The 13,033-nt window shown below is 43.9% G+C and overlaps 1 protein-coding gene across 1 annotated transcript in view; it reads right to left on the bottom strand.

Moving 5' to 3' along the window:
• Nucleotides 1-1,197: 1,197 nt before the first annotated feature.
• The window catches only part of DSTN (destrin, actin depolymerizing factor), a 37,558-nt gene continuing 25,722 nt past the window's right edge, over nt 1,198-13,033 (bottom strand). Inside the window, exons 2-4 of the mRNA XM_060078063.1 lie at nt 7,215-7,522; nt 4,606-4,682; nt 1,198-2,372 (exon numbers count right to left, since the gene is read on the bottom strand). Coding sequence (XP_059934046.1) covers nt 2,263-2,372; nt 4,606-4,682; nt 7,215-7,522 — 495 coding nt within the window. The 3' untranslated portion in view covers nt 1,198-2,262. The remainder of the gene's footprint in view (nt 2,373-4,605; nt 4,683-7,214; nt 7,523-13,033) is intronic.

Genomic DNA, 13,033 nt, shown 5'->3' with positions numbered 1-13,033 from the left:
GGGCTAAAGACTGTTTGCACATTTCAGAAGTGCTCCAGGTCATGACAAAGTGATGAGTCTGCCTTGGGCATATCCAGGCTCTGATAGTCCAAAGGGCACAAACTGGTGAAGAAACAGAAGCTGCACTTCTGTGTGTGGACCAGCCAGCACTCTGAGGAGTTCTAAAAAAAAGGAAACCACTCAACTAAGCCTAATCTTATTGAGTCACTGTGTTCAGTTTTCTTAGAGATTAATATTCTCTGAGTAACAAACTTCAGTCAAGCTCTGCACTTCTGTCAGCAGTGGCTTTAATTGCTTCTTCCTCGGAACAAAAGAGAACCCTTTAAATGAACCCTAAGTCAGCTTTCCACACACACTTCTGCAATGTGTTAACACTTATAAAAGTGTAAATGTGTTGAAAGCAGACAATACCTGTGGTTTTATTCCTCACCAATGTCAGCTGAGGTCTCAAAGCTCTAATTTTGCAGCAGAATTACCCGGAGTGCTGGTTAGCAGGATTCTTGGGCCCCAACCTCAGGAATCCAAAAGTTCCCCTAGGCAGAGATATAAGTGACTATTAGCATTTCCCAATTTCTGGAGTCAAGCGGAGCGCTGGGAGCTGTTTACATCACATCACATCCCTGTGCTCGAAACCCTCCCCACGGCAGCACCCCTGCCCCGACATACCTGCACGGAGGAGCGGTGGTACTCATACGGGTGGGGCCACACATCACAAGATGAAGCCACAGAAAAGACCTCCTTCTAGACTCCTGGCTCTACCTACAAAGCTGATTCTTGAAAAGGGCAGTCTTGGGCCCGCAGCGCTTCTCGGAGGCCTGTTAATGTACACTCACTAAAAGCACTGCTTTGCAGAAGAGAAAACAAATTCAGGATGAAAGAATGACAAGCAGCTTATCGGTAAACCAGTAGCCAGCACTATTTTCTAGCTAATTTTGAAAGAAGTACTTTGATCAAAGCATATCCTTTTTTGGCTCCCAAATAAATCAGAGAGGAGACAAAATCCTGGCGTTTGGATAAACATTTGGAATAAGAGAAAGACTCCCAATTTTTATACCAACTTTTTCATTCAATCAGAGGAGGAGGGAGCTGTGGCCTCAACGCTAATTGTCCGAAATACCCGAACCTCCACACCTAACCCCACACATGGAAGGCAAAGTCCTTTATCCCCAATTCAGCCATGAATAATTACACGAGAGAGAAATTAAAAATGCTTCCTTTATTACATAAAGCCAGTACTGCTACTTCTAAATTCCACTGTTTGTGCATCTCTGTGTTGTTCAGTGTTACGCCTGTGACGTGAAAGACAGTCACTTCCAGGTGTCCTCAGCGTGGCTTCCCGTGGCTGTTGGCCGTCACACCCGCTGCTCCCCGCTTCAGACAGTCAGCAAACTACTCTAGGAAATTAAGAAGCTTGCCCAGGCCCCAGAGTAAACATCATGTTCTTCCAAACCTTACTGTACCAGAAGCAACACAGTTCTGAAGGAGACAATTAAAGACATCCCGGTATCCCAGTCTCAATACACCACCTCACCATTTTCATCAACAAAGTGGATTACACTGGAGCCCGAATTTGCATTATAATTCGCTGTTACAAGACGGTGCACACTCTCCAGATTTCCAAGATGCAAGGTCACTCTCAGAACAGCCTCCCGCCTAGACCAGCGAGCAGCTGCAGGTGCAGGAGCCGCTTCCTGTGTGCCAACTATGCGCATACGGTAGTGCTGTGCAAGATCGGTGCTAGTTCTAAGCGGTCTCCACACGTCTGGTGGAATCTTAGTACGTAGTTAGTAAGTACATTAGTGCTGTTACATGTTGTGAGGAGAATTATTTTCCATTACTCAGTTTAGCTCAACAGAGAAAAAAGAATTTGGGCCAAAATTATAACCAGATTATGACCAATTCTCTAAGCAAAAGAAACAAAGTAACTGCTGAGGTTAGTGAAGATGCAGTCATTCTTTTCATGTGGCCTTGGACTGTTCTGTGAACGGCACTATTAAACATCATGAGCTTAGCAAAAATCTTTACAAGTCAACTAACCAAAACAGGCATTTGGCCAGTAAGAATTTAATTTCACACCAATACAACTTTAGAGTTTAGATTTATTTAGGGCCATTTGCACAAGTGCATGGAATAGTTTACCCTAGCAAATGACAAGACAGCTCCCCTCAGCGAGTCCCTGGCCTAAACGTATCAGCTTTACTTACATAGCAAAAGGATAACATTAAACACGGAAGCTTTCAGTTTGTGGCACCGAGTGATGGTCTACACAGGGCATCCTTCAAAAGCTACAATTAAGGATCCACCTAGCTTTTCAGCAATACAAGCCCGATTGAGGTCTTCTGGCCCATTTGCTTGACATTCATGTTTTATGCCTAGGGAGGAAAAACAACAATTCTATTTAGAATTATGGCAGTAGCTTACGTACTTCTCTAAGATATCAAACTGTTTTAAAAGACCAGTTCAAAGGTGGGTGGGAAAGCCGTGGCATATACAAACCACGGAATACCACACAGTGACGAGTAATCTGTAATCACATGCGTCATCACGAATGACTCACAGACTAATGCTGACAAAACGAAGCCAGACTTAATAGCGTATGCTCTAGACGGTTCCACTCGTATAACACAAAATCAGCCAGAGCTACCTTATGCTGTTAGGAGCCAGGGGACTGGTGTCCCTGGGGGGAAGAAGTAGGGGCAGTGGTGTGAGGAGGGGCACCAGGAAGGCTTCGGGGCGCTGGTCATTAAACCAGGAAACAACCGTAATTCACGTACGCTTTTCTACAGATGTGCTGTATTTCAACAAGTTAAAAAGCAGGTCTAGGAATAATTTTTCTTGGTTTTTGAAATAAACATATGAATTTGATGTTTTGATAGTATAATTGATTTAGTCAACTGAATTGAGGAGTAAGAGCACTTACAAATGGGATCACTTCTGCTCTAGAAAACAGGTCTCCAGCGGCACCACACCATACATCTAAGAAATCTATCACAACGAAGACTATGTAAAATGTTTTACTGATCGCCTTCTCATAAAAATTACAACACCACACTGCACAAAAGGAGCTCAATTATGGAATCATATACAGTAGCTTCTCTGTAAACAGCTGCTCTCTTTTAAACAGCTGCATTTTCTGATTTTCCATAATTTTAAGACCATTTCTTAAGCTGCTGAAAGCACAGCAGGTCAGCTTTTGGACCACTCAGGACTGACTGGAGAAAGCCAGCGATGGTTTCACCAGGAAAAAAGGCACCAGGGGGCTTCCCTGGTGGTGCAGTGGTTGAGAGTCCACCTGCCAATGCAGGCGACACGGGTTCGTGCCCCGGTCCGGGAAGATCCCACGTGCCACGGAGCGGCTGGGCCCGTGAGCCATGGCCGCTGAGCTTGCGCGTCCGGAGCCTGTGCTCTGCAATGGGAGAGGCCACAACAGTGAGAGGCCCGCGTACTGCAAAAAAAAAAAAAAAAAAAAGGCACCAGGGACACGGTCTTTCAGGTCAGCAGATCAAGTCCACGGAGCAGCTCCTTTACTGGAACACACCACAGAGTGAGGAGGAGGAATCCACTCCGACGCCCTCTGGGGTGCCTGTGCCAGTGCTGAAGCTAAGGGGTCATGTCAAAACACCAGTTCCCCGGCCAGTGCACACACTTCTAGGGGGCAGCCCGACACCAAACCAAGCACACGAGGAGCCTGACAAGGACTGCAGGACGCAGGAAAGGAAGCGAGAATTCTGTTTTCCCAAGTAAAACAACCTAGGGCAAACCTGATCTACTACAAGAATATAAAAATCAGTCACAGTAAAACAAACAAAATGAAAATGACCCTAGGCCAAGCCCTTGTGACCGCGGCTCTCCCAGCTGTCTGGAGCGGCCACAGCAGGAAGGTAGGGGGCCACCTCTTCTACTGCGCGCCTCCCGTTCACAGCTGGGAGAACCCGGCCCGTGCAGGTCACACAGCACTCAGACGACAAGCTTAGCTCTCAGCGGGCTAAGGGCACTTGCCCCATGCTCCGTCCATCATACCAACGTCTCCTCCTGGCTGGAGACGGTACGTGCATCCAGGCCATCTCATCGGGATCCCAATCACCCAGCGGCAAGTCAAATATAACTGGCCAGCCCAAGGACTGAGGCCACTTTCCTTTGGACACAGATGAGTCTATAACCTAAAATCATACCATTCCAAAGAAAAGCCAGTGACAAGAGCAGCCCTTCCCATTCATGAACATTTCCTTTGTGCAACTTTGTTCTGTCAACTACAGTCAGAGGCAACAGCAAATTTATTACTTAGAATGACCACTTGGTCCCCACCTGCTACGTGAGAAACTTGACAGCATCTCAAACTAGTTTCACACCAGACTGAACAGGAGTACACACACAGCGTCGAGGGAACAGAATATCGAACACAGGCCTTTCGGCCCAGGGTGGCCTGCGCAAGGCAGAGACGTGCAGAAAGCCGGGTCAGCCTCCACGGTTTTCCTCTAAACAAGCAGTGATGCCCTCCTCTGTGGCTGGGGCCCTCCAAGGAGAGTAAGGTGCTTCTTAGAAAAGGTGGTCCCCATGCCAGGGCTCACGACACCGCCGAATACCTGGAAGTCAACTAGATCTTACCTTGAAATTTCTTTTTGATTGCATCCTTGGAGCTCGCATAGATCATTTTACTTTTCAGAGGTGCTAGTTCTGGAGCCCTAGATACAGAAGCGCCAAAGAAGAAAAACAGTGGTTTAGAGAAAGTTCAATTTACATCTTGTTAAACATCTGCAGCAGTGGGCAGGGAGGGTCCTCAGAATCTTCTGGGAGAGCTTCTCTAAATACAGAGTTTTTCCATTTCCGCTCCTCGGACCGTGGTGGCTGAGTGTATACCGAATAACTCAGGTTGACCAAGGTGGGAAAAAAGTGGAGGACCAATGATTAGAAATCAGTTAATGGCGCTAGAATAAAAGAAACAACACTGGATAATTCACTGTATATGACCCAACTGTTTTCTTGAAAATAACTGTTTTTCATTTGTATCAATAAAGGCTTGAGTTCAGGCTAATAACCACCATCTTTGTATGCGGTTTTTAAATACTTTCTGGTGGAAAAGTTTCAAAATACAGAAAAGTACAGAGAATAATCTGTAAGTCAAGTATCTGTCACCCAGAATTAAGAAATGCTAGCAATTTTTGCTTCAGGTTGTTTTCTGGAAAAGAACGCATATAAAGTCCAAGTCCCCTTACTGGCCCTGCCCACCCGGTCCCTTCATTCACGTCTGTTCCAGCAGCAAATTCTGACCTCAGGCACTTGTTTTCCATCTCAGTCTAACATAATGAAACATGTCACAAGGATTTCTTTTTCTAAGCTTAATGGCAATTCAGCAATCGTTATGCCTTAATTGTTCATATAACTATCATCTTATATTTACAAAATTTTTAGTGCCTCCCCGTCTTGAATGAATACTGGAAGCACAGCATACGCTTTACCATGTTCTTTACCTGCAACGCTGAAAGTAAGAGAAATACTAACAATGCACAGAAAAATCTCATCTACTCAAACTGCACATCTACGAAGGCATCATCTCTCACTATACACCAAACCTCAGGCCTGCCTGCACTCCACACCACCACGATTCCATTTAGCTGCCGTATTTCCAGGATGTTCCACGGTCATGAACACCGTGGCCCGGTGGGGCCCTCACCTAGTCTGCCGCCCACACAGCGGGCTGAGTCTATTCTTGGGATAGGCGAAGGACAGTTTCTCGGTCTCTCAGCGCACATTCCTCACAACTCTGAGGTGCAAGGAGGGAGGCAAAGCCACAACAAGGACCTCAGATGCACCAGCTACAAAATTAAGTGGGTGCTTTTCTTATGCAAAATAGGTCAGGGACAAAAAAAGCTTTAGCTGTTCTGATTTTACTCTAACCAGCTCTTCAAAATACTTGAAGTAAGAGCCGTTCCCTGGGCCCTAAACAGAGCCTGTTATGGAAAACTCCTATAAGGTTTTATCTTTCTTTTAAAAAGTAATAATGCAAAAATAAAACACTGCACTAACACTGAATCTTCTCTTCTTCATTCTACTTTTATTTTCCAAATGTTCTTTAATAAGGATGTATCATTTTCATAGTGGAAAAAAAAAGGATAAAAATCCAGGATAAAAAATAGTGCAAATGAAGGAAATATTAACCAACTGAAAAGCTTAAACCTTTACCTGCCATATCTGCCACTCAAGAGTAAAGCCCAGAAGAGCCAGGGCTTTAGCTGTTTTTTTCACAGCTATTTTCCCAGCCCTAACACAATGCCTGGCATGTAGCAGAAATAAAAGTTTAAACGATGCACCTTCATTCAACATGCTTGGTTTTAAGTCTCACTACTATCTTTATGCACTTGTGTCTGTGGCTGCCAGGCTCCTTCCACAGTGAGCGCCCAATACGCGCATCTGACCTCACCAGGTGCAGCCAGGGCTGCAAGGGACTGAGCCGTGGCCTAGGGTTACACTCCCTGAGACCTGAACTCTTTTGACTTCCCAGCCCCATGGTCCCACGTTGTTGGTGGCACACAGCTGAGAGTTAAGCCCCTCCTTGCCTTGCCCGGCTCAGGCCAGAGCCCAGAGGACACTCACTCCCCCCACATCAGAGGCCGTTACCGCTTCCCCCTTCCCCTTGGAAGCCAAAGAAGATTCTCACTGTGTAAGAATTCCGTATCAAGGAATGTACTACATACAATACAATTAAATGACGAATATAGGGTGACTTCTAAATTAAGCTTAATCTCAACTATGAACTTACTTGAAAAGACCAGAATAACTAATTTAAACAGCCTTTTAAGGCCATGTAAATCACTTCATAGCACAGTTTCACTATTTACAACAACGCTGTCCAATAAATAGAGCTTTCTGCAGTGAAGGAAATGTTCTTTATAGGTGCTGTGCTACCTATACACTAGTCACATGTGGCTACTGAGCGTTTGAAATATGGTGATTCAACTGAGAAACTGAACTTCAGACTTTAACTTCAACAGCCCCAAGAGGCTAGCAGCTACCCTACTGGACAGTGTGAATGCAGAGCAAATTCCAGCTGGAGGCCACGGCAGCACCAACTTCAAAGGCAGCCACAGAGGCACAAGTGAAGCGGGAGGCTGGCTCCTGGCAGGGCGTGTTGGAGAAGAATCTGGTGAGGTGCTAAACTAACAATAAGAGATTAACCCTGAGATTTACAAAGGTTCAATATTTCTAACAATGCTTACCACAAAAAAAACATCAACTCCTCTTTTCTGGATTCCTTTGTTTCGAAGCTTGCATCATACAAAGCATAGCGACAATCTTTTTCAGGAAGCATTCCCACAAAATGCTTGAAAGGATCAGTTATGGTTACACCGATATCTCCAACCAAGATCTCTTTGCCTTCTTCTACAATGATGCACTTTTTGTCTGCACTGAGACAAAAAATGACAGCTTTCTTTCTTTTCTTGATTTCTTCTGGTGTGGAGCACTTCCGAACTTTCATGTCATAAAAAATGCGACATACTTCATCAGCAACTTGCACTCCTGAGGCCTAGAATGAGAAGGGGAAAAAAATCATAAGGAGGCTTACAGTTTTTATCATGCCAAATACAAAACACTACGTAACTTCTGGTTTACAGACTGGCATACACTTCAATTTTTTAAGGTATATTTACCATCTAATAGGAAGACTAGAAAATTTGAGCTGCAAACACTAATTTCAGTCATTAAACTTTTAAAAAGATTACATATCTAAGCCATTCATCACTATTATGCCGGAGTAAGGGAAGATTCAGCTACAGGAGCTCCTCCAGCCCTGAAACCTGGAAAACAGTGCTTCCTGGGGTGCTGGATTAGCTTCTTCTTATACAGGTTGCTCAGAGCCCTGACTAGGGCAGTCATCTGCCCAGTTTGGGTGTCAATAATACCCGAAATTCTTTTCATAACAAATAATAGATGGTCAGAGTGGCTGGGTTGGGAAAATTCCACTCCTACAGCACATCCTTCACTGATAAAACAATTGAAAGGTCTTTGTTCTACTCACATGTCAAAATTATATGATTAATATCCAGTAACATATCAGTCACATACCTGTAAAATTTCATTTATAAAATCTCCAAGTTTTAAATTAAAATTAGAATAAATGAGATTGCTAGGAAACTAGATCTTAATCGTTCCCACCACAAGAAAAGAAATGATAATTATGTGATGTGATAGAAGTGTTAGCCAACCTACGATGGTAATCATATTGCCATATATAAATGAATCAAAAATCAACACCTTGTAAACCCTAAGCTTACATAATGTTATATGTCGATTATATCTCGATTAAAAATAAATAAATAAATTTTTACTGCTATAACAAAGAGGATAGCTTAATTTAGCATTATACTGACTACAGAAAATAACCTTTTACCATGTTATACTTGTTATTCCAAAATGAAGAAGTGGTTACATAAGATCTTGATAACCAAAGATCTAAAATCACTTTTTGATCTTTTCATCTTCTTTAAGGAATGTGCCATTTCCATTAACTTTCCATTAACTTTATAATTTTTTATGCTTCATTAACTACTTTGGTTTGCATGTTAGCTTTTCTAAAGCAAGAATTATAAACTTAATAGAATTTAAATACTAAACAATGCCTAAATGTTAATGATAACCAAAATTAACATCACATCATTTGATTAAATATAAATGCCTGTGAGATGAAAAAATAACCTGCACACTAGGAAAAAATATTTGCAAATCGTATATCCAATAAGAAACTTGTATCCAGAATATATAAAGAAACCTTATAACAACAATAAAAAAGACAACCCAATTTAAAAATGGGCAAGCAATTTGAATAGACATTTATCCAAAGAAGATTTTAAAAATACGGTCAAGAAGCACTTGGAAAAAACGCTCAACACCATTAGTCATTAGGTAAGTGCACATCAACACCACAATGAAAAACTACTTCACACCCACCAGGATGGCTGTGGACAGAAACTAATGTTGGTGAGGCTGTTGAGAAACTAGGGTCCTTAAACGTTGCTGAAAGAACTGCAACAATGGTGCAGCAGCTTCAGGAAACCATCCTGCAGCTCCTCAAAACATTAAACATGGAGTTAACACACAGCAACACCACTCCTCAGTGTAGACACAGGAGAAATGAAAACGTGTGTCCATACAAAAACCTGTGCGTGAAAGTTCATAGCAGCATTATTTCTAACCGCCAAAAAGTAGAAAGAACCCAATGTTTATCAGCTGATGAATAACAAAATGTGGCATATCCATACAATGGAATATTATTCAGCCATAACAGAATGAGGTGCTGATACCCGCTACACGACACATGAACCTTGAAAAGCACCATGCTAAGTAAAGGCCCAGACATACGAGGCCACATTGCTCACAAGTCTATTCCCTGAAATGTTCAAAACAGTCAAATACGTGGACAGGAAGCAGATTAGTGGTTTCCAGTGTCGAGTGGGAGAGGGAATGCAGAGTGACTACTAATGGGACGGGCATCTTTTTGGAGTGATGGAATGTTCTGGAATTTGACAGTGGTGATGGATGCAAAACTCTGGAAACATACTGAAAATCAGCGAACTGTACTTTATGATATGTGAATTATATCTCAATAAGTTGTTACTTTAAAGTGCATGTAAGGGGCTTCCCTTGTGGCGCAGTGGGTGGGAGTCCGCCTGCCGATGCAGGGGACGCGGGTTCGTGCCCCGGTCCGGGAAGGTCCCACATGCCGCGGAGCGGCTGGGCCCGCGAGCCATGGCCGCTGAGCTTGCGCGTCCAGAGCCTGTGCTCCGCAACGGGGAGAGGCCGCGACAGTGAGAGGCCCGTGTACCGCAAAAAAAAAAAAAAAAAAAAAAAAAAAATGCATGTAAGAATTCTGGGGTTTAAAATACACAAAGATCCTAGCAGTTACCTAGTATTAAGGTAACTGGGCCACTTAATCATCTCATTCATTAAAAGACCTCACCTCAATCCCATCTAATCTAATCTACATCTAATCATAATCCACTTCAATCCTACCTAATCTAATCCTAAATGAACATTTTACTCTAACAAAGAGGAATGTATAGAAAATTAAGGCTAGAAAACTACCTCCAAAGTTACACAATCTTACCGCTTTCCCATTTTTAAAAAATACTACCTTAAACCTTCTTTTACTGCTTTAGGAGTAGTACTGTTCTCTGATCTTCACAGTTCATCTATGGAAAGCAAGTTAAGAATCTTTATTTTGATTTTTTGAATAGAGATGAATAAAATGTTCAAAGTGACAAAAATTAACAAGGAATTAGAAACAGACCCTAATTCCTCTAACTCCCTAGTCCATAACGGTGATTTGTAAATCACATTTGACTAATCCATCTTTAAAAGCATGAAGGAAACATTTGAAGCCCTGAATCCAACCAATTAATATTTGAATGTATCTGTCAACATCTAAGTGAAGTATTTCAAACAACACTCAATTCCGACTTGGAAATTAAATTAATTATGTATCAGTAATTGAAAACAAAGTAAATGTGTATCCTGCAATCATAATGCAAGTAACCTCAGCCAAATCTGGCTGTAACTTACAGGCACCTTAGAAGCCTCAGTAAGGAGGAATTTTGGCTTTTTTCTATCTGAAATGAGGAATATGGAGGTTTCTGATGAGGGGAATACTAGAGACATTTATGCTTGAGGAAACTAACACCGAAGACTGTGAAGGAGAAACTGGCAAAGACACTGGAAGCAGGAAGACCACTTCGGAGGCAACTGCCAATATCCAGAGAAAGCTCTGAACTACAGCAGTGCTGCTGAAAACAAAAACAAATCCAAGGACATTTCAAAGCAGAGCCAATACAGCTGAGTGAAACAGGAAGGAAGAGCATCAAAGACGACCCTGCATGGATTCTCCAGACTGGTGACTAGAAAGACTGATGGATAAACAGAAGGGAGAGGAGGGGCACAGTTTAACACGTTAATCTTGAAGAATGTGCAAGACATCTAGGTGGAGATGACCAGTTAGTAACTGGAAACAGCACAAGTCTAATAGGAAGGCTCCACTTAATCGGTATTTTGGACCAAAGTCAATACCACGGAGGCATATCAACATTAAGTAGCAAAAGAGAAACAAGTCAGTGGAATTAAGAAGAAATTATCAGAAGGCTAAGAAGAAAAAGTAAGAAGGGGGAAAAGCCCATCCTGGAAGCCAAGGGAAAATATTTCCAGAAGGGAGGTCAGCAATACCAGAAACTGTAAAGCTCGAGAATGACTGGAAACGGACCACTGGGCTTGACGACTGGGCCTCTGAGCATTTCAGGAGACAGAGGGATGGGCAGGAGTCCAGGGCAGTGGGCTGGGGATGCACAGGGAACTGAGGTACAGCAGACGGGACAGCTGATGGCGAAGGGGAGGACTGAACGCTGACTTCCAATGCATGGAAGTTGTCTTCCACTGGGGAGATGCGGCCACACTAACAGTTTAAGAGCTTGAAGGAACATGAGAAAGAAAGCCAAACCCTAAAGAAAAAGAAAAAATACTAATATTGAGTACTTCTATTGTCACACGCTTCTAAATCACCATTCTATGAGCTAGCTACTATTACTGTTTGCGTCCTACAGATGGGGAAATTGAGGCAAAGAAAGATTAAGTAACTTGGCCAGGGTCACACAGAAACTGACAGAAGAACTGAGGTTTGAACTCAGGCGATTTGGCTCCAGAGGATACTTAACCACTCAAACAACAGTCAGAATCCTAATGAGACTGATGAGATGCAGGGCACAGACGGGGGAGTCAGTCTTAGGAAAGACTATCTAAAATAGGAAGAGGGAGGGTAAAGATTTAGAATAGCTAGGATGGGGAGTTCCAAAGGGAATCCCCTAAGGACCAGCAAAGGGATCCGAGGACCCCACAGGTTCAGTGAGGTCAGAGAGGCAACGGTTGAGCAATCTGGCAGAAAGCAGATGCTGATGGCGGCGTTGGTGGAAAGGAAGGACTCTGCATTCTCCCGAGGTATCCACGCTCGAGGTTTCCATCACCTAATCCAAATGACTTGCACATCGTTCAGACTTCTGCCTTCCTGAGCTCACAGCCTTTACACCCAATTGCCTATCTAACATCTGCAGCTGGATGTTTCAAAGGGATCTGATGCTCAGCATGTCCAAAATCATATGCAGGTTGGTCTCCTTCTCAGCAGTTTTCCTTTCCCAGTACACACCACCATCCCAGTTTCATATAAGCCCCAAACCTAAGACATATCCTCAACAATCCTCTACCTTCACCTCACTTAGCCCTTTGAATTTCCAAGTTTTTCTCCAAGATATTCATTTCTCCCCATTTCTGTTGCCATTCTCCCAGCCCGAGCTACCACTGCCTATTACCGGAACTGTGCCGGTAACCTCTCAAGTCACTGCAGGGGAGGGAGTCGAGGACATGCGTGCACCCAGGAAGACCACATTCTCCAGCCTTCCTCCCAAGCTCAGCTGGGGCCACAAGACTGAGCCCTGCTCGGTGAGGGGTGGGCACCGTGACAGAAAGCACTGCCAGGCCTGGCCCTTTAAAGCTGATCTTCAAGCTCTGCCTTCCCCTGCAAAGATGACCGTGGCAGACACACCTCAAGACAGAAGAGGGCTGCCCAACCCCACTGCACTGCACGATAGAGATAAACCTTTACTCTATTATTAGGCCACTGATATTTGGCGTTTAATTTGTCATCCCAAACACAACAGACTGCTCACGCGCCCTGTGATCCCCTCCACTCCGCCCAGTTCATCCTCTGCACTGCAGCCACAGATCTGGAACAGGAATCCCATCACCGTGCGTAAAACACTTCAGTGGCGGCTTTCCACTGATCTGCGCAGGCGAGATCCCGCCCCGCCCACCTCTGCAGCCCTACCTTCCAGCACCTGCGCTCGGAAGTTCAGGAAGCCCACTACCGGCCTTGTGTCAGTCGTCTGCATTCAGGCTCCCTCCCGGCTCGGGGCCTCTGCTCACTGTGCCTCATCCACTCTTTACACCTCAGGTCAACTCTCACTTGGAAAACAAGTTGTTTGGGTCAAAACCACTATCACGC

Source organism: Mesoplodon densirostris, chromosome 16, assembly GCF_025265405.1.
Source record: "Mesoplodon densirostris isolate mMesDen1 chromosome 16, mMesDen1 primary haplotype, whole genome shotgun sequence".
Taxonomy (NCBI): Eukaryota; Metazoa; Chordata; class Mammalia; order Artiodactyla; family Ziphiidae; genus Mesoplodon; species Mesoplodon densirostris.
The sequence above is the reverse complement of the archived record's forward strand: the minus strand, read 5'-3'. Positions and strand labels throughout refer to the sequence as shown.